Raw genomic sequence first — 23067 nt, 5'->3', positions numbered from 1 at the left:
TAGTCCCCCCTTTACTTTTATTATGGGCATTTTTGGAAAAAAGGGGGTACTATATTCAGATAAATAAGGTAAATAACTTGTACGTTTATTTTTTTGCCACCTAATTTACTATATGTATTCAATTTGTAGCCTGGGTGTCAGATGGAAATATGCCCACCCCAAGTGTTTGCAAGACATTAACGGTCATCACCAGGAGAGGCATTTAGCCTTCTTTGACGAGTTATTTTTAATCATTTAGCATTCTTCCATTCTGTTGTTGTTTAAATATCTATTTCTAATCAACTGCACAGTCAACCTTAAGAAGAACAATTCTTTACCCAACGAAAAAGAAAATTTGTGATTAACTGGTTGCAGTGCATAGAAGAGAACATCCACTTCATTTAAGAGATTGTTTTTGATCAATTACCAGTCTCATGGTCATGTTAAAATGTTTGATGTAATTTAACTGTATTTTTTATCAATAGGCAACCTTGTGTCCTATATTATATGTCAACCTTTTGTTAATAGTTAACTGGCACCTTCACCATTAGAGGAGATTATTACCACATTGCATGAATTCATTTCAACCAACCAATGAGCAATCCTAATTAATTTTTTTTATCATGTACACCATCATTAATGGATAATTTTGTTGTGTATGGCCTCACAAGGGTGCGTGATACTTATGTTAAATAATCATTTATCGACTATAATCCTGATTTTATTTTGTAGTATTTCAATCCTTTATATGTACAAAACTGGTGTCCTTATTTTATGATGTTGCAATTAAGTCCTTATTTTAATCAACTGGCTTTTGTGAACGGAAATGAATGAATTTATGGCCACTTTATGTGAGAGAGTAACTGAAATTAACTCACACTTACAGCCTGAGAGGAGCATTTTCTCACTTCGTGTGAGTTTTTTTTTTGTGATGTTTGGGCGTCTTTATTTCATTTTGTGATTGGTTCAAAATTTATTTTTAATCGAATGTTGCTCTTGGCCTCAGATTGGCCTTGTATTTGCCCATTTGGGTACATTTTTGTTATCAAGGTGTCCTTGAGATATTTTGTTACAATATTGGGGTATATTCCTTTTAAAAATTGAGGAGCATCGAGCTCTGATGGATTTAAGACTATATTGCGTTACTTGTTATCAACTGTTTTTTCCACCCATGGGAGAACGGGTTTTTTTAGTATTAGTTTGTAATGAAATTTCATCTTAGTTTTATTAGTAATACAACTTTATTGTCTCTATTTATATTAATTGGTATCCTCAGGTTCGCCTGTGCATGTTGCATATGAGTCATAATGTGTGATCAACTGGAATCCACATCGTTAAAAAGTTTGCATTATGTCAGTGTACTTATATGATTTTGATGTTGTCATTCAAGTTCGAATTTTGACCTACGGGTCTTTTCTGCCCCAGATGAATGTATGCTCATATAGCATTTGCTAGATACTTTCTAATTGATATTTTTTCTGTTGTCCTTGTTTTTCTTTTATGTATTTATTACCTTACATCCAGTAGTCTTCTAAGAATTTGGATATGTTTAAGAGAAACAATCTAAGTATCATATTCAAATTTATTAACCATGAAAAATATTATGCACCACATATTATCTATCCAGTTTCCAATACAGAGACCATATTTGTTGAACAAAATTTTCTGCTCTGGGGGCAAGTTTTGACAATGTCGTATTCCTGGAATATTATTTCCTTCTGCAATTTTCTTGACCTGAAATGATCATTTGTGTGTGACCCATTTGAAATTTTTGTTATCACATAATTCTAATTTGCTTTCTAATGAATGTAGCTTCGATGAAGCATTTTGATGAATTGAGATTTAGTTTTAGTTAAGCATGACAATCCACGTACTGATTTGACTGCAGAACTACATTCCACCCTCTTCCCTTTTCATCTTATCTTTTAAATATTTTACTTATATTCTCTCTCATGGGTCTTTGTGATGGATGAAGAAAAGCAGATAATTTCTCTTCATACAAGGCAGTGTTTATCTATGCCTAAGATATACCCAAATATTTTGAAATATGAGTGTTCTCACTCAGCCCGTTTATAATGAAGGCAGTGCTAGGTGGATTGTTTAAATTTAATTTTGTACTGAAGACTACCAAGGACATGAATTGGTTATTGAGATGGTATTCAAAGTGTTTTTTTTATTCTTGAAGTTTCTGCTTTACTGTTGTAAGTAGTGCACCGAATGAATGGCTTTGGTCAATGCTCTGTCGGAATTATCCTTCAGCATATGATAAAATATAGGCATTCCAAATTCTTGGAGATGTATATTATTGTAATAAATTTAATTTTAATTGGCATATGCTTTCTCATTTATTATTTGCGCATTCAAATAGAGATAAATTTTCCGTATTGTACATTTTTATTTGTGCATTAGCTGATGAAAAATAAGATGGTGGCAATAAATGATGGGAAAATCCTGATACCTTCTTTTCAAGAGAAAGTTTCCTGGTTTAATATACCAAGTAGAGGTTTGGATAAGAGCCAAAGAAGGGAATTTTGCCACAAAAATTTTGTGCCCTCCAACTATCTTAATCTGATAATCAAATATTTATTACTTTCAAAGCTCATTTTGTTATGGCTACACCAGCTTGAGGTAGATTTTTCCCTGCTTCAGAATTTATTTTAGTTTCAATAACCTCACCAAACAAATTTAGCAAAATCCCAATTCCTACCAGATTTTTAGACAAATTCTTTATGCTTTACCCCATATTTCTATTCTTGCCGATGGATATCAACCAACTCAAACAAGTCTTGCACTCAGGAGATCATGATGAAAAAGTATAATATCAAGTGCAATTAAAAACATGTTTTCCTTCCTTGAAGAAAAAACTGTTGTTATCTACAACGTTGGGAGGCTTACTGAAAATGTGGAGAGTTTTCTGCGAAAAAGACGACAGAATATTTCTTAAAATCCCAACAGTAATGCCTATTAAGCCAATAACTATACCTAAGCATTAGTGATCAACAACTGCGATTAAAAATTTGACAGACTTAAGCTGAGATTCTGCATTCAAGAGGAAGATACCATTATGAAAAATAAACTTTAAGAAGACACCGGATAGTGGAAACACACATAACCAAGCAATTATAGAGCAATTATGTATTTAGTTCTTCATCTTTCCACATCAATTACATTTTTACCATGGCTTCAGGTTATTTCATTCTCAAATACAAAAAGATGCTGCACGAAATGGATGTGTTATGTTATATAAGATTTTATTTTGTTCCCTTAAAAATCATAAGTACACATACAGAACAACTTTGCCAATCTGTTTTATGCTTCAGGGACAAAATAAATTCGACTGCCTGACAGGCATATTGTAAATACATTTCCAGTAAGCAAGTAGGATGGGAAGAGGGAAATGGGTCGGAAGGAATATGGCGAGAGATTTTTCATCTTTGATTATTAGTCCATCTCTCATTACTTATTGGAGATATTAGGCACATAAGGGACAATAAATAGCACAGGAAGGGCAAAATGTAACATTTTCAAAGAACTTTTCAGACAATTATTCCTAGTAAAAGAGTGCCATTAGGAGGGAAGAGAACCATTCAAAGAAAAAGGGAAGTCAATAATGTAAATATGACCAAAAAGGAAGTGGTAGTGACAGGTCTGAAGAATTCACCTGCAATTGGCCTGCCAGGGTGAGACTAGGATCAAACATGCACTTATACCACTTATTGAAATCGGATGGGTTTATTTGATATAGACTTTCATCACTTCGGCAATAATTCATCATTGAAGCTTCTGCAGTTCATGATGAGTACATAAATTTAAGACATGCAGCAAGATATCCAAGCTTCCCCAGACATTTGGTAACTTAGTCACAATTTCATAGAGAAATAATGCTCCATGCCTGCTTGATTGATGAGAAATACTTTCCAGGCATAAATGATGACTTTGGCAGAGTGATTCTGCCACTAAGAATTGATCAAATGATTTAGGAAGGGCGAGGCTGTTATAATAGACAAAGGGTTCTTGCACTCATACTGGGAATCACAATTCAAATTAGGATTCGGTAGATGGAGAGGAAAGATAAGTTACAGTGAAAAAAAAAACTTCCTCACTCAGCCATTATCTCACAAGTTTTCATAAAAAACTGTGTGACTGATAAAAAGTGGTTGCCCACTTTTTATCAGTCACACAGTTACCAACATCACTTGGATAGCATACTTTTATCAAAGTCCAGCGAAACAGTAACATGTCTTCCTAGAGCAGCACCAGCTCCTCTGATATCAGCTACACAGAGCTCCAACTTGTGGGAATCTTTCATGCCTGGAATATTTCCAACAGGTTGCCCACTTTTTATCAGTCGTTGACTCATGAGAGTTCAGGTTCATTAAATCGTCCAGGGAGAACCACTCCTCGAAGGAAAGAATGACTCACAAGATTGTAAACAACAACAGTGAACAGTTTAAAGTATACCGGGACTAGCCGCAGTGATAACTTTTACGGGAGTCACCCGCAATGCACAACCGCAAAAGATCCACAGAGAAAAAATCGTGCACCTTGACCGGGATTCGAACCCGGATCCCCCGATTTTCGGTCGAGTGCTTTAGCCAGTTAAGCTTCCGAGGCGTCATTCTTCCCTGTGGATATTTGTGAACACTACCAGACAAGGTGTTGCTAGACTGCTGAGCATATGATACCACAAGCAGTCCAAATCGTGCGCACAGCGCCACAGCCGGAGAGCAGGCCCATACATAGAACACAAAGAGGTGTTCGCTCTTGACTAGAGTCCACAAATATCCACAGGGAAGAATGACACCTCGGTAGCTTAACTGGCTAAAGCACTTGACTGGAAATCGGGGGATCCGGGAAGTGGTGGCCCACTAGGCAGGAACGCATGATATCATCAACATATCTGCTACATGACTTAGTCCTGTCATTTTTTCACTGCAAATAGCTTAAGAATTAGGCAATGGATCAAATACACATCAAATTGCAGGTTCATTTATATTTCACCCTTAAAACAATAGAATATACATAAGAATTGGTGAACAAGCCAATTTAGAACGAGTGGAAAGTTTTCTTTCATGTATGATAGCCATTATGATGGAAGGCAGGTCCTCTTTGGGGGTTGGTATCTTAAATCATTCGGATTAGTTGCAGCAGATCTTGTTGGAGTTTTCAAAGAGCTCCAATGTCAAATCTTTTCTGGAGTAAGAAGACTATACATTTCATTTCCCTGCAAGGAAATAGTGCCCCCTTTGGAAATATACTAACAAATACGACTTTATGACAGAATATCCTCACTGGATACCTGTGTGCCTCAACATGGACATACAGCTGTAAGATGGCTGTTCACAGGATATCAGCATTAAATATATGCCCACCTCACAGGCAATAAAAATAATTCCTAAGTGAATAGGTGACCAATAGGGGCACAGATATGTCAGGGAAAACTGACTACGAACCTCCAAATCCCCATAAACAAAAAAATATATACAGTACAATATACAGATTATTAAAACGTTTTCTTCAGGACAACATTTCACTTGGTTACCAACATCACTTGGATAGCATACTTTTATCAAAGTCCAGCGAAACAGTAACATGTCTTCCTAGAGCAGCACCAGCTCCTCTGACATCAGCTACACAGAGCTCCAACTTGTGGGAATCTTTCATGCCTGGAATATTTCCAACGGCAACAAAATACTATCAGAACACATTATTAGCATTTTTACCATCACTAAGATGTCATAAATAAACAGCCAAATCAATCCCCAAAAAGGGTGCCAAGAAAGAATTGATAAATTCACATCAAAGATTAAATTACAGGGTTCCACGGAAAGTAAGCTAACTGGGAATGTATTTAGGCTGAGAAGAGGGAATAGAAGTCTAGAAGATAGAGGGAATTACCAAATATTCAAGGTAAAAGTGGTGCAGCCTATCTGGCAACGGGATCAAATAACAGAAAGGAGAAAGTAAATGGGAGTGGAAACTTCCAGCAATATTGCATACTAAGATTTATATTATTAATAATATAGATATACATTTTTCACTTTCAGGATCACATCAGGAGTTATGTCTCCCAAAAATCCACTACAGCAGCTGACCGCATAGTTAGGGACATAAGAAACAAATGAACTCATCGAAAATAACATTTGTGCTTCTTAAGTAACTTCTCACTTTTCTTCCATCATTAATGTCATCGATCATTGTTTCTTCCATTTATATCAGTCCAATTTTCCACTGGTCATTTATCCTTGTACTGACTTAATTTTAGGAGTATCATGGTATTATAATTAGCTAACTAAGCTTTGACTGCATGACGCCTACCAGTAGGGAGCACATGAGTCTATCTCAGAAGGATACTAGACGACGATTAACAGTCTTACTTTCCCCTCTTTTGCAACATGGTTCCTTTTTCTTCCTCAATAAGTTACATCCATATGTATTACTGCAATCTTCTACGTAAAGATGATCATTGAAGCTATTCCCTTGTTGTAACATAATATCTTAAAATTACTATTGACCTTAAGTCCTGAAAACTTCTTACATAGTAGTGCTTGAAAATAAAAAAACGGAAACTCTTTCACGTAAACTTTCTTGATACCTGCAACAATGGCCAATAAAGATGTCGTTGTGACATTAAGGGAAGAAGAAAAGTAACTTATTTATTAGCTGACATTTATTGTACTTGCATTGCAATAAGATGTTCGGAGCATGGTGAGAGTCGCAGGGGATAGGAGAAAGAGGGTGCAGACCGGCGTGGGGAGTTTGGTTGGTGCAGGCCTTGTGAGGGTGCAGACCGGCGTTGGAGGGATGGGTCTTATGAAGGTGTTGAACGGCGAGGTATAGGTCAGGAAGAGGACTGAGTCCCATCATTCGGATGCCCTGTATTTATAAGAAATATAGGGATCCAAAGGGCAAATTGCTACCAAGCAGAGGATGCAAAAGGGAGGGATGATAGTGCAGGTGGACAGGATGATCTCACAAGGAGTCCCATTACTCCTCTCTACCCACCCCTCACAACAATTACACGACAGTAATAATAATAATAATAATAGTTTTATTAGCCAAGAGAACCAATACAGGTTAGTAAATGGTATAGGCTTCGTTAGTATCCACCTTTAACTTCACGGACACATTGATGCATGTGGTAGCAGCATATTTTATGGCTCCCCAAACTTTTAGGAAGACTAATTTAAATTTATTCTTCAAGATTATCACAGTTTCCAGTAATAGCAAAAGCGAGGCACTAACTCATCCTGGTTTCAAGTAATCAAGTGCAAATTAGTATTAGGCATCACCATTACCCCATAACCTCTTTGTGGATAACGGACCCAAGCTTAAAATATCCAACCCAAAAGACATGAATGTGCGTCCACAGTGTGCTGCCAGGATCCCAAAGAAAGTACATTTGCGTCCATAATTAATGGAAAAATAGAAATATCCACTACAATACATATTTCCTGTCTAACTACACCACAATAACCCAAAAGAAAACATGAAATAGCAGCCTTAAAATACTTACATGATCACAATCTTGATGTGACAATTCTTTAACTGCTAACGGCATTTTCAAATAACTCCAAGAGCCTCTTGATTTCCTTTCTGAAAATTTGCTTAAGGAATATACAGTGGATATTCTTTAACAAATGACCATAAATTGTATATTCAGGTCGATAATAAAACTTAATAGCTCTGGAAAATCTTCCCAGAAGTCGGAAGTTGTCTCATACACATCTTTGGGTCTCCTTATGCCAGTTTTCAAACTTTCAAGTCAGACTCCAAAATCAGTGGTCATCATATAGGGTGGGAGGCTCAAAATGGCCACACCCATATCTCCACTACACGCAGTGACCACATGATAGTGCTCAGCAAGGGCAGCATTGCTCAAGCAATAATACTTTACGGTCTAACATACAGAGCAAAGCCCAAAATCTATTATATAACTGAAAAAATAGGGGTCATCTCTCACCCCCAGTCATCCTATACACGCGAATATACAATAATAATTACGTTGGTCTTATCCTCAAGTTACACTTTTTAATCCAAAGCCCGTCTGCTTGGATTCCGAGCAGTGAGATCTCCAACCATATCACTTCATCCAACTTCCTCATTTTCTTCCTTATTAAGGGTTTGCCATGGCAAACACTTAATACCTTCCACCTCTATTCATAATTTGAGCTTGAAATAATCATTATTGTTTCTTCAAGATATAATGTGCTAAAATTTTGTTCCTACTTGCATTTGAGCTTTAAGGCCAGGAAATCAACATTTTTTGCCGTGAAATAATTTACCAATTAATTTTTAAGTAATTTTATGCATGAAATGCTTATGCACAGGCATCCAAAAATTTGAATGCTGAAAACCTCAATTTTTCATGCTACTTCTGCTATGCTACGCAAAGCCTCCAGAAATTTGCCCTTAAGAAGGGAAGGAAGAAAGCATAGGCGGTGATTTAAGGCACATGCAACTAATTGTAAGGGTCCTCAAAGATCAGATAATGAAGAAAATGCAGGCAAATTTGACTGTCCATTCAACAGCACAAATGGCTATCAATTCAATAGGGGTCAAATTTTTGAAGGGCCTTTTCAAATAGTTACCATTCTCAGCACATTCAGGTACCAATGAGCGTTTGTTTGTTTTACTTTTATGCCACTGAACATTACCTAAATATAACCATTTACTATGTTTTTGCTGGCCTCGGTGGCGGCGGGGTAAAGTCCTCACCTGCCAAACAAGAGGTCGTGGGTTCGAGTCCCACCTGGATAAGTTTCCCCTATTCAGGGCATGGTTGTTTGTTACATGCAATTGTTGAATTTGTTGAATACCCCCACATAAAATGGCCTAAGAGGTATTCGGAGGTTTGGGAATAAAATAAAAAAATAAAAAATAAAATAAGTATGCACACCACAATTGAAGTAATATAAGCTGATTTTCCAACAATAATATAAATAAACTATGCCCATTAATAAATATAGGTTTAAAGGATACACATTTTCTGACAGCTTATAAATGGACTTCATGGAAATACTCAACTCTTCACATTTTGCCATCAGCTGATACATAGACTGAAAAGAAAGAAAGATTCCATCAAAATAAAGATGAAGCCACAAGAACAACTCAAGAGTAACTCTCACAATTTCACTGATCACATTTCTGATAGTCAAAATGCCCATTGCTTTTCCCAAGCATAATCAAGAAAAAATTTTCAATTACATAATTACTTAGTAAAATAAAACTTGCATAAAATCTAAAGTGGCAATCTATGAGCCAAAACCATCCTACTTTCCACATTTTACACCCATGTGACACTATTATTAACACATTTAAAGATGAGAGGTCAGAAATGACCATGTTGCCTATTACCCCAAAATGGTTTAAAATTGTCTTTTCTCAGTCAGACCCACTGTTTTTCTTGAGATGTACTTAAAAATTCACTAAAATTGTTACTTTAAACTTCAATTGAATCCCTACAATGTTACAAATCATTGAAATTACCTTAATTGAGAATTGCAACCTGCAAATAATGAGATGCGTGATGTGGAGGTGAAAAGTTTAGTGACACATTCATTCCATTAAAAAAAAAAAACTAGCAAAAAACTATTGAATGCCATCATAATTAAAACATTTTACAATTTGTTCAATCCCCTTAAATACTAGAATCCATGAAATATGTACCCCATTTGCGTAGCCACTTCAGTCCACGCCATTGATTGTGAAGGAGAAATTGAGCACAGCATAACTTTCCTTGGTATCACTAATGTGAGGAGCAGTACGGTGGGTACAATTCAAAACATAGAAGAAATAATGCTACAAAAAGATGAAAAGAATGCTTTAAGGCAGTTTTACACGGAATTGCGCAATCTGACGTACGTGCGAAGGCAATCAAAATTGCATCGTGTAAAGTGGTGAATTGCTAGAACACATGCGAGAATTCGTGGATGCAAGACTGCAAAAAAGCCCGTTCCAATTTCGTTCATGCATTCACGCAATTCCACACTATTTTAGAAATTAATGCAGGTCTAACCTGCGCAATTCTGTGCCGTGTAAAACGACCTTCAGATACCCAAGAGTAACTGATTGGAAACCACCATGAAAATGATCAATGCTCAGATGGTTTCAATTAGGGATGAGTCGATTCCACTTTTTTTCGATTCCGATTCCAATTTCGATTCCTTCAAATCGATTCCCGATTCCGATTCCATCGATTCTTGTTCATTCTAACTGGTGGGATTTTGATTTATCTGTAGCATCGCTGTCATTAAAATTTAAGAATTGAATGGAATAAAATAACTAGGGATGGACGGATCCAGGATTTTTGGAGCCAGATCTTTCGAATCGGATATTTTCGAATCCAAATGCATTTTCAAATTCCTGCCATTAAACAAAGTCATTATTCAAGTTTATTGTGGGTACACACAATCAATGGAATGCTTCTTAGATTTTCATTCACATTCTAATATTTTGATAAATTAAAAATTATTTTATGGGCTTTCAAGTTGTTTTTTAAAAACATCTTCACATACTCAGGGCCTAAACTGTTACGCTTGGGTTTGGAAATGAAAATAGGAAAAATCTTAGGATGAACCACTGACCAGTGGCGTAGCGAGAGGAATATAAATATAAAAAACACAATTACTTTCCTTCATAAAAGGAAACAAAATATTTAAAAATGATGAATTTACAAAAATGAAAAAAATGAATCTTTGAAAAATGAAGTTTTTCTATTATGAAGGGCGTTAAAATTAGTTTGAAACCCTCTCCTTTGTACCTTGTTGTTTAAAAATTTTCCCCCTGGTTTTGGATCCCCCCTTAACAAAATTCCTGGGTACCCCCCTGCCATCGACTTAATTCCAATTTTCCTCATGCACGTTTCCCCCGAATTTTACTTTCTCATCACTTACGGACTTGTGTTTCATCCGAAAATGCTTCAGTATGGTGAGGTGGATTTAGCACATCCTCGGGATAACTTACGCCACAGTGCACGCACATGGCATTCATTGGTTCTCCTTATCTCAGTGGAAATGTTTACACGCAAGACATTTTTATCGGCGTATCATTAAATTGAATTGCAACTGTGCAAATAGCAACACAATTAACAGTATTTAAAACGGCATTAACGTCATGTGTGACGAGGTGCTCAACCGCTTCGCATGAGGAAGAAGTGGGCAGCAGAAGCACGCAAAGGAGAGGTGGCTTAGCCAGGATTTTCGTTCACCAGGGGGGAAATTTTTAAAAAAACCGGGCACTAAATAATAGGTTTTAAACTAATTTTAACACTTTTTATAATCGAAAAACTTAATTTGTTAAAGAAAAATTTTGTAAATTCCTGATTTTTCAATATTTTGTTTCCTTTTGTGAAGGACAATAACTGTGTTTTTATATTTCGGGGGGTGAGGTCCGGACCATCCCCATGGCTACGCCACTGGGAAGGAGCACGTGAAGGAGAGGTGGAGAGGAAGGAGCGCGCTCCCTCCGTATTTCAAACAACAAGGCTTCAAATGAGGGAGTCGGACGAAGAAATCAGATCTTGCTTCTGTGACGTCGTTGCCTTCAAAGCGAAGCCGGGCGCGCTACGTGCTATATGTAGTTGGCGTTTCCAATCCGTCTCTAATTGTTTGAGGGGTTAATGCTGCGCTTGTTTCTTTGAAAATTATGCTGTTTGGACAATCAGTAAAGTGTAATTGTAGAATTGTAGATAGAAAACTGATTGGCGATCAATTAGAGCTGAAAAATAAACAGAAATATCGTCAGGAATGCGTCTCGTTTGGTCTAATTCTTTTTTAAATCCCGTGCATATCATCTAATTGTCGAAGCTATCAAGATATCTTCGGCCCCAAAAAGTCACTCTCCTAGCATTTGTCGTCTAGAAACAGAGAATTGAAGCAGGTAGGCCAAAAAAGGTCAGTTGGTGAGGCGAGTTAGGTATGAAACACGCTTCAATAGGGTAGTTTCCTTCATCAAAGAAACCGAAAGGCATTGATTGCGATTCGTTACCCACAATTACTGTATTCATAATATACAAATTATTTCGTTATAGAAATACCGGTTTAGACGAATGGCAATGGTCCATTTTTATCCTCATTTGAAAAGGGCCAGATTGGCGCCCATGCGATGCCTCTCCACGTGACGTCACAGGGACCTAGTTTCTATAGGAGAAGATAGGAGTTATACATCGTCTGAAATTACCAATGCATGCATGAGGCGCAGAGCTCAGGGAAACATGTCTTAATAATCACCTATTAAAACTGGCTAAGGTCGGAAAGTTTTCTTCGTTTGATAAGGTATTAATAAACCTTTTTTAAGCCAAGCGCTACCAGACAGCAAGGTACTCAGCTACCCTCTAGCATCCTGCGTCCTATCAGCGCTCAGAGCCTCGATCAAGGTCACCTCACAAGGTGGGAGGGGGAACCAGAAATACGTCACACGGAGAGATTTCCTTACCCGTCGCGTTTTCGCGCGCTTGAAATTTTTCACTTTTCATTTAATCGCGAAAAATAGATATCGTCATTTAAAAATCTAAAAGCGTGAAATACGTACTCCAGGAGTAATAATCTTCCGATACAGGCAATAAAAAAATAATAGGAAACCACCCTATTGTTTTCATGTGATTTGATATTTTCCTTAGAAGACAATGATTTTTGGACCGTGTGATTTCGGATACAAAAAAAAACAACAGAGGCACGGGCTGGTGGACGGCCGAGGGTGGTTTTCTGAAATCTGCGACGTAGTTACTTTTGACGTGGTTATTATCCTACGGCGCTGAAATTCCTCCGATGATTGTTCAATCTCTTGGGAAGAGTCACACTATGTGCCAGTCGTATTTTGCCTTTTTTATTTTCTGGCTGAAAATCCTGGCCACGGCTGAAATTCTACTCGCAACCTCTGCGAGAGCTTTCAAACAAAACGGTTGATGAGTAGGACGAGAATCGCATGCGACGAGGCATTCGAAGAGAGAATCGGAACTCTTTCCACCCTGATGGGGTTGCATTCACTGAATCTATTATTTAAAATTTCGGATCCAGATCCGATGTCTTCCGCGACTTTTGATCCGATGTATCCGATGAAGGGCAATATCCTCGTATATTTGGATCCGAGGTATCCGATCCGACCATCCCTAAAAATAACAATAGCCGCGGTGGCTACATTCTCGTTTGGCCGCGGTGGCTAAACAAGAATGTAGCTTTCATTGCGTCCATACACACTAGAAAAGCCTGGCAGGTACGCGGTGGCGGCCGAACGCAACCTGTCGAGTCCGCCCGGAGGCCGCGGCGGCTTATGCCAAGCAAGTATCAACTTCCTCAAGGGTTGCATTGATGAAACTGGGCTATACAAACGCGAATGTGTCTAATTTTTTTATTATTGACGTAGACGCGTGTTAGTCTAAAAAAGTTACGTATATAAAAAAACCCGCTCTCAGCGCGTATTTATAAGAAACTTTTTTCACAGGAAAACTCGCTCTCTGCACGTTTTTATTATCATCAGACTTCAAATATCATTCGAAAATAAAAAAAAATATATTTCGATCTATTATGCTTTAAAATTGGTGGTCGAGATGAATTCTCCGAATGTGATTCATAATCGCAATACTTTGATTTGCCGTGACCAGCGGCTAATAAAAGAACGGAAAACGCATGCATTGCTTCCCGATCCCGAGGTTTCCAATTTTTTTTTCTCTTAGAGTTGCTCATGATCACGCGCCATTTCAGGGTTCGTCGGTTTGTCGCTCTTGCCGACATTTTCATGTTTCCGAGGCCGCTTAGGTATGCTAGTCGCAGCACCCGCGTGCCGGGCGTATCCTCCGCGAGGGCAAGGCTGACACCGCGGCCGCTTAGATGTGTGGCAGCCTTTGTGCCCCAAACTTATAGTCTATGCTCAAAACATTTATCTTCCTGGAATCGCTGGAATCGGAATCGACTTTAGGCGATCGATTCTCGATTCCGATTCCGTGCCCGAGAATCGGTGGAATCGAGAATCGACTCATCCCTAGTTTCAATGACATGTGTGATGTTCTCCTTTATACTAGTATACAGATGTACTTTATCCTGAACTTCCTGATTTTTCAAGAAAGAGTTCAGGAATAGCTGTCTAGCTTTACAGCTGTTTCTTTGAATATGCTTACAACATGCAATTGCATCATTCACTTTGCAAGAAACCTTCACACTACTAACTTCATCACGATCTCAGACTCAAAAATTTTCAGCCAAATTTTCCAATATAGTGGAATTTTCTTGCCAATTCTTTGTTTTTTACAATATGAATAGCTGGTTCATAATTTAAACAGCCACCAGATCATGTGAAATCCCAATAACAAACACAAAGTCTCAATCTTATCAGAACTAGCGGAGATAAAAATTTCGCAGTAAAAGGGAGAGTTTTGCCCTGGAGTCCACCTACAAGGGCCCAAAAGGAGCCTCAGTGGTTTGCAGGCAGCTGCCGTACAGGCACAATTTGTGGCGATTTATATCCTTCTCCTCATGTACTTTGATACGTAAATTTGGCTTCACAATGTTCTCATCAAATTCCTCACACTTGACTCAACTCAGCTTACTTGGTATTATTTTTTTGGTATAATACTTTATTTATGAAGTGGAAAATTTCTGTAACTGCACACACTAATGGAATCGTATCGTGAAAGGCCCGACTACATGGGGGATATCAAAAATGAACATATGAATGCCATATTGGCGCTTATTTCATTATTATTTCAAAAAATAGAACTAATGGCCATGGAATTGAATTCTTCTTTTAATGCTAGAGCAGCCTACTTTTCCAAGGACTGATTTCTCAGATAGCACCAAGTTAGAGAGTTATCTGTTTCTTATGGAAAAAATTATAAGAAGCTTATCGTAAGCTAAGGAGCTTATTTAAGCCAAGGGTAAGATTTTAGGGAAGAATAGGTAAGGAATGCCATCAGATATCCTCAGACAACATAAGTCACTTCTGTTGGAGCACCAAAGGCGGCTGAACAGCACACTACGCATGCTACGCTAATCATCCTGATATGAATTTAAAGCCTACCGCTGAAATTCAGCGAATCTTTATAAGAGCTTAATAACTGATAACAGATTTTCCCATAAATAGAAAAAAATTAACAACAGCAAGCAACTGGCTGGTGAAGGTACAAAGCATAATACAAGTACTTTATCCTAGTGGCAGAAAGAAAAAAAATATAAAACCAAGGAGAACCGAACCTATGCAGCCGCAGCTCTATATGCTAACTATTGGCAACTTATGAGTATAAATGGCGAAGTCACCATTTTAAAATCAAATTACAGTAAAACCTCTTTACATTGTAATGAAGGGGACCAAAATTTGGGCAATTTGATGTATGCAGGTTCACTATAGAGAGGTTTCAGTGATATGCACCATTTTTTCATATCCATCAGAAATGAAGGCACCAGTGTCTTTTAAACCATTATATTTATGTGTTTAATTTATTATTTAATAATTACAGAAAGCGAGCACTATCACATGATTTTTGCCAGGATTCGAGAGAAAATGATGCGATTAGGGATGAGTCTATTCCAAATGTCGATTCTCGATTCCACCGATTCTCGGGCACGGAATCGGAATCGAGAATCGATCGCCTAAAGTCGATTCCAATTCCATTGATTCCATGTTTTGAGCATAGACTATAAGATTGGGGCATAAAGGCTGCCTCACACCTAAGCTGCCGCAGTGTCAGCCTTGCCCGCGCGGAGAATATTCTCGGAATGCGGGTGCTGCGACGAACATACCTAAGTGGTCTCGGAAACATGAAAATGTCGGCAAGAGCGACAAACCGACGAACCCTGAAATGGTGTGTGTTCATGAGCAACTCTCAGAGAAAAAAATTGGAAACCATGGGATCAGGAAGCAATGCATGCGTTTTTCGTACTTTTATAAACCGCTGGTAACAGCAAATCAAATTATTTCAATTATGAATCACCATTGGAGAATTCATTTGAACCACCAATTTTAACATATAATAGATCGAAATTTATTTTCAAATGATAATTGAAGTCTGATGATAATAAAAACATGCTGAGAGTGAGTTTTCCTGTGAAAAAAAAGTTTCTTATTAACACGCGAAGAGAGTAGGTTTTTTTATATAACTTATTTTTTCCTAGACTTACATGCGTCTGCGTCAATAATAAAAATTTAGACATTCGCGTTTGTATAGCCCAGTTTCATCAATGCAACCATTGAGAAAGTTGATTCTTGCTTGGTATAAGCCTCCAGGCGGACTCGACAGAATGCATTCGGCCCGCACTCGCCAGGCTGCTCTAGTATGCATGGACGCAATGAACACTACATTATTGTTTAGCCACCGCAGCCAAACAATGTAGCCTATTGTTATTTTATTCCATTCAATTCTTAGATTTTAATGACAGCAAGGCGACAGATAAATCAATATCCCACCAATTAGTAGGAATAAGAATCGAGAATTGGGAATCGATTTGAAGGAATCGGAATTGGAATCGAAAAAAAGTGGAATCGACTTATCCCTAGATGTGATCTCTCTTAATTCAACAGTCACGTAAAATGATTAGGATATTAGAGTACCTTTTATCTTATTTAATGTTAGGTAAGCTCTCATATGGAACAAAATGTCCACAACATATGATTAACATGAAAATTACAACATAATAAAGGTTTATAAGAAAAAAAACAATACAGGTGAAACATTTATCGCTGAAATATCGCTGATAAATACAATATATATATTAAAGATTCCTTCCGAAATTTTTATATTATTGTACGTCGCTATTCTCGTAAAATTATGTGTTTTTCTTACGACTGTTGTTTCGCCATCATTTCATAAATGTGAATGATTTTCAAATTACAGCCGTATGATGTTATTTCTACTCATACTATAGACCTGCCAAGAATGAAAAATTTGTTTTTATACAAAAATCCCTTAATGAATACTCTAAAACGATGGTATAAAAACAACATCTACTGAAGTGCTGAAAGTTTGGCATCCATTTTGTCATTACTCTAGATGTTTGTTGGCCTGGCCGTAAGAAACCTATCACAAGCTTACTTGATAAGCACCTTCCTTATTTCTTCCTTTAACCTTATCTCAATGACTTCTAATGTGCTAGCTGGGTTAGGTGTCGCATGCCCATGATCAGCAAGAAACCCATGGGATAATTTTAGTTACTAGCTATAAATAGTAGATAACAATAATTACTCTTTCAGATCTTTAAACTTGCCTTACATGCAACAATTCAGTCATTTGAGTATATTACTAGTATGTATGGTTAATTTAAAACAAAATATTAGAGGCCAAGATACAGGAATGCGAACTCTGCAGCCAAATTGTGTGATAGTAAATACCATATATATCCAGTTTGTGGAAGGCAGAGGCTACTTGTATTTAATTTATATTCTGCATCCAAAAGAAACTTAGGCTCAGACGGGTGAATATTCTGAAGAGAGAGAAAGAGAGATAATTTTGATCACGATATATTTAACTTTAATTAGATGATAACAGCAGCTAAATTGCCTCTAGTGAACAATGATGCATACGTCACCTGGCAACATAAGTGTTTGGAATGGCTAATGGAGATATAAGTGGTGTACATCCCATATAAGCAACTGATAAAGAATATTTTCTGCATCCTTCAACAATTCTAAAACATGGAAAGCAGTTATTTTTACAAAATTAATTCACACTTTGATAAACATGGTATTATACACATCTTTCAATGCCTTTAAAAAAATTCAATTTTAAATGGGTATTTAGGCAAGCTGTAATACATGTCACCACTAGAGAAAGTTTAGGGAGAGTACAGCCAACACTTCTAATGTTTCGGTGAAAAATGCCATGATGCAGAATCATGTTGATGTAATTTCCTTCACTAACTTATTTTTCAAAATATAGAGTCATCACTATCTAGTTGGCTGAGTAATACTGTTGTCTATGGTTGGACTAGGTGCAAACTAAATTAACCATAAAAGGGGCAGGATACAACATAATTGCCAGTATGGCATAAGACAGGAGTCGGACAATTATTTTTAGTAATAATTGAGCTAACCTAAGAAAGAAAATATTTGATCCTGTAATTCAGACAGCATCAGTAACCATCAAAAGATCCCAAGTAATGGCATCCCATAAGTGTAAAGTATAACACCCACAGTACACCCCTTGTTTAAAAAAAAGGGTAATTTCAAGGATCATACCTTTCATATTAAGCAAGAGTTGCCTGAATCTGTGGTTTGCCTAGTGGTCCCAAAAAATATCATTTGCATAGAAAAATGTAATCATCCACCTGTTTCATTCTATTTTTTAAATCAAAATTAAACTAATTCCACCACAGATAATACTTTTCATACATTTAGCCTTAAGTTAACCATTTATAGAGATTTTTTTTCAAATCTGTCTATATGCAAGACTAAAGAAAGGACACATTGAATTAAGTCAATTATTGCAGCACAGCAAAAAAATTAAATTGACTAACAATGTGAAAGGGTTGAGAAAATTTCATGGAACTCCCCGAGTAAAACTCAAATCTTCATGCAGTCAAAAGAGATTTCGGGCCTGACCACTCTTCAATGTTTATATTCTATAGAAATATTAAAAAATATTACCTTTATATTTGAATCAACAGCATCACAGGTTTTACAAACAGCATCTCTGTATGTTTCCAAACAATCAACAGTCAATGCAGAGACCTAAAAGAAAAATATATAACCAATGTAATTAGTATGGACTTATAATGAACTGAATATACTTGCGCAATTCTCTCAAATAAATATAAATTGGGAGTAACCATGGGAGGGAGGTTCCATGGTGCAAAATGAACAGTTAAACCTCAGCCGGGGAACACAAAAAATTTATTTTAAGGTGTACACAAAGCGAAGAAATATTACATAGAAATATTAACAAGAAAAGACAAATAAAGGCAAACCCTAATAATAATACATTCTAAAATAAATGCAATACATGAAAATTTATCCAAATGATTTTTATCAGCAGGGGTTATGGAGATAAGAGAGGCTGGTTTGCAAAAAAAAGTTTGGGATTGTAAAATTCAAACGAACTCCAACGCACACAGTTAATGTATTATGGTTAATATAAATGTACTACATGCAATATAGTCTATTCAAAAAATTATCACATTATATGTTGAATCCTGTGCATCCTTTAGTTTGCCACAGGGGTCTGGTTAGTAGTGACTTAGAGTATCGGCGTCCCATCCCATGGGCCTGGGTTCAAATCCTGGGTGGAGATTTTTCAGAGACTGCCTAATTCCTACCTTATGTACCTTGGTGGAGGGCACTTGAAGAACAGCACCCCATTCATCAGATGGGAAGTTGTGCTGTGGTACCTTGGTGCCTTTTATAAAGAGCAGGCTAATGCTGATGCCAGGTTTCTCCTCATCCTTCGTTCCCTACTCTTCCCTTTGGCACAAATGATGTTAGCTGTCAGTCGCTTCCTCCACAGACCACACCACACTTCAGTTCACCATGCATGGAATTACAAAGCACAGCCTCTACTATACATAGACGATTTGGGAAAGGAGATGCTGACGGTGTGAATTTGAGCATTTGCAATTCAAGGTAGTGAGAGCTCTTGCTCACCTCAAGAGCAGACCACTTTGTGGTATATTCTCAGTCTCCCTGGGTGGAAAAGTTGTGTGTGCACTACAAAGGGGCTATTGAATCAAGTAGCAAAACACCATTAGCTACCTATAACTAATATTTGAACTACCACGAATCAACGACAAGTGCTCGGGCAAGTAGTAGCTGAAAAGACCACTCAGAAAAATGAATGAGCCCTACCACAGAGCTACCTAGATGGACACTCAACAAACTGATGCTATTTCTTCATTCAACTGAATATAAAGGGTAAAAATGAAAAATGCATCAAATCAGCTCCAACAGCTTTTCTGGGGCATCAAAACCCAACTGATACATAATATGATACTTAGAGAAGGCAACCAACAGCTAACGTCATTTGCACCATGAGGGAAGAGGAAGGGAGGAGAGATATCTCACATCGGTATTACTCTGCTTTCACAAAAAGTACCAAGAGGACCACATTTTAATGTCCCATCTGACGAATATAGTGAATACTGTACTTGAAGTGCCCTCCACAAAGCACTAAAGCAGATATAGGGTATTCTCTGGAAAATCTTAACCAACTGGGATTTGAACCCAATGGGTGATAAGCCAATACTCTAACCACCAGTGACTTAACTATGGGGGGGGGGGGAAAGGGGAATTTTGCCCATCCCCCTCCCCCCAAGCCTGAGAGAAATAAAAAAAGTACTTAAAACTATTGCCTAGTTTCAACATATAATAACTGCATCTGCTTAAAGTTGAAGATCATTTAATAATATCATGGCAGTGAGACTGAGTGAATACCAACTGGTGACTGGTGAAGGAGTCAGGTAGGGTGCTCACTCCCTCCGATGGCATGACACTCCCATCCCTCTCCCACAAGTTCCGCCCCCTTGGGTCCCCCCCCCATTCCTCCACAAAGCATATTCCTAGTTACACCACTGCAAGTCAGCATATCAACTTCATTCCCTCGGCTGGTATAGCATTACTTGAGAAACTCTAAATGAAAGAACTTAACTCTAAATGATTTGTTTCTCATCAGTTTATCTTATTAGGCTTTTACAGCTTTTCTTTCAAATGGAAATTTTTCAGTCAGATGACAACAACTGGTGCACTTTTATCATTATACAAATTGAAGCCCAGCTGACACCAATTCACAAGATATTAGCTGTAAGATTTCAGACATAAGAATAATTTTCTCAGACTTAAAAAATGTCAACAAGGCTTGGAGCTGACCCAGGTATTTTATACATATATTTTAAAGGGATTCTCTATAACATCAACATTTCTATTCTCAGCAAAGAAAAAAGTGCTTCATGACTATGTCATGGTTAATAACAGTGGTGATAAAATTTTACAACAGAAAATGGAACACCAAAAAACATAGAAATAATTCAATAACTTACACTGTGAAGAATACCAGCTAAATTCTCAGTGAGTGTGTCTACTGAGGTGGCAACTTTTCTTGCTTCAATTTCTAGATCATTCAGCACATTTGAATCTATCGTAGGCAGCTGAGGAGTTAATGCCTGTCTGTATAGACTAGGGGTTGAACTTCTAGAAACAGGGAATCCCAAAGATTCTGAAAATTAATACAAGATGGAAATGTGATTTAATAAAGCTTGGCGTATTCCTTTCAGGGAATCTCAAAGATCAGCAAATTAACAAAATACAGGAATATGATATAAAAACCTTGGAGTATTCCTAATTAGCTTGTCATATAGCTTACAGGTAGGTAGTTTAAAAGATAAAATTACAGAATGGCTGCATATGGGCCTTCATTACAAATATTGAAAGATAAGTTCAGGAAGCAGAAGGCTGTCACAGCACTTTTAACTGAATTAATATTCTCCAGATTTCCAAATAATTTTTTTTAAATACATGATTTTTAAGAGATACTTAAACATGAGTAATTACAAAGCACAAGCATATCGAAATTTCTAAATACTAAGTCACAATTACATTTGTAACTATATTTTATACAAAATCCTCATAATTACCGTTCCTACTAACAGGACTAGATAGCTTTATTTTCGTTTCCAAATCTTCTGCCACAAACAAAACCATGTCACCTTCCTGAGAGACAGTTCCCTCAAGCTGTAGGTTTTCCAGAGCTTTTGTGAAAGCATTTCCACCACTGCCACTTTCAAATGACCGTTGTAAATCTAACTTATCGGGTCTTCGACTATCCCCCTCAAAAGTCCTCTCAGAAAACAAATCGTGACTGTCTGAATGAATGGATGTGGTCTGTGATATGAATGCAGGGTTGATGTCAAAAGATCTGTCCACTGATTCTGAGCCATCAGGCGGCGAGGGTTGAGAATCAAAAGAAATTTCAGAGTAGGAAGCCGTCATCTCATGTAACTGCGAAGCGAATATTTCAAAATATTCAGCATAAACACACTGAGATAACAAATACTGAATACAAAGTTTACTGTTTAATAACAAAAATAAGCATGGCCCAAACTTATAAAATTCCTTACCCGATCATCGTCCAGATCAACAGGTGCTATTTCATCAGTGCCAGGAGATAAATTATCTAATTTCCCAGGCAAATCTCCTTCAAGATTAGGGGGTTTCATTTCGCTATCACAGTGGCTGCTAACACCACTGACATCTTTTGCCATCCTAAATATTAGTGTTACTATTATCTTAAAACAACCTTAATGTCTCGCTGAAAAGCCTTCAGCGAAACTAATTCGCACGTGCGGGGGCACAATTCAGTACAATGAAAAACCTCGATAACTGAACCGCATGAATAGTCAACAAACTTCAGACCTTCTGCTACAAGCCCGTACGAATTTCGTTGGTTGTGGTTGGTTAACAGTGACGTCAATTGTTTTGAAGAATGAGAGAAGTCCTCCAATGACAGAAGAGGTAACTTGAACCTCATTGCCAGATGTCTCTGCTACTCCAAAATTCAAAACAGTTGCCGCTCGGCAGGGCGTACTCAAGTACCGCGGATTGTTCAAATAAAGCAAATGCCTTACCTGAATTTTCAAAACAAAGATCGTCATATCACCAATTTCTTAATTAAGTCTCTATGAATAATAATGAGGAAAAAGCCATAAATTGGCCTTACGGTAAACATTAGAGAGGAAACTACGAGCACATCATCGCAGAAGACAAAACTCATCCGCGATGATACATACAGTGGGGATTTGCCGCGGATAAGGTCGTTGGTTCGATCCCACGTCAAAAATATAAATTTAACCCACTCTAAGTCTATTGAGGGGGCTCGCGTGTTATAATGTAGATGCAGAACTAAGCTGGTGGAATCGCATACTTGGAAATACCAATTAGGGGGAAAACATAGACAAAAATCGACCAATACCAAGTAAAATACAAAGCCATTAAAAACAAAAATTCGCTTCGACTAAGAATAATTACTACCATGTCAGGGCCAGCTTCTGCGCAAATTTTATGATATAGCCGCGGAATGGCTCACACGTCAGACAGGATATCTAACACTGCTATCGGTTATTCATAGTCTAAACCAATTTACATAACCAACCAGGCTATCATTATGACGCCCTTAAGAGA

The 23067-nt window shown here is 37.4% G+C and overlaps 1 protein-coding gene across 2 annotated transcripts; it reads right to left on the bottom strand.

Annotated features, from left to right (window-relative positions):
* Positions 1-28: 28 nt before the first annotated feature.
* LOC124170960 (BLOC-1-related complex subunit 6) lies at positions 29-22355 on the bottom strand. Of its 2 annotated transcripts, none has more exons than XM_046550048.1 (7): positions 22008-22355; positions 21525-21888; positions 20931-21106; positions 18550-18633; positions 8962-9038; positions 7496-7575; positions 29-4290 (listed from the first exon to the last, which is right to left on the bottom strand). In XM_046550048.1, the coding sequence occupies exons 1-6, from the start codon at positions 22149-22151 to the stop codon at positions 7524-7526; spliced, it is 897 nt and encodes a 298-aa protein (XP_046406004.1). In that variant the 5' UTR covers positions 22152-22355; the 3' UTR covers positions 29-4290; positions 7496-7523. The 2 variants fall into 2 exon arrangements, with proteins under 2 accessions (XP_046406004.1, XP_046406003.1); XM_046550047.1 differs by lacking the exon at positions 29-4290 and adding an exon at positions 4953-5645 and having other exon boundaries at positions 22008-22354.
* Between the last annotated feature and the right edge of the window lie 712 nt (positions 22356-23067).

The sequence above is a fragment of the Ischnura elegans genome, chromosome X (assembly GCF_921293095.1).
Source record: "Ischnura elegans chromosome X, ioIscEleg1.1, whole genome shotgun sequence".
NCBI classification, from domain to species: Eukaryota; Metazoa; Arthropoda; class Insecta; order Odonata; family Coenagrionidae; genus Ischnura; species Ischnura elegans.
This window is presented reverse-complemented; position numbering and strand designations above follow the sequence as displayed.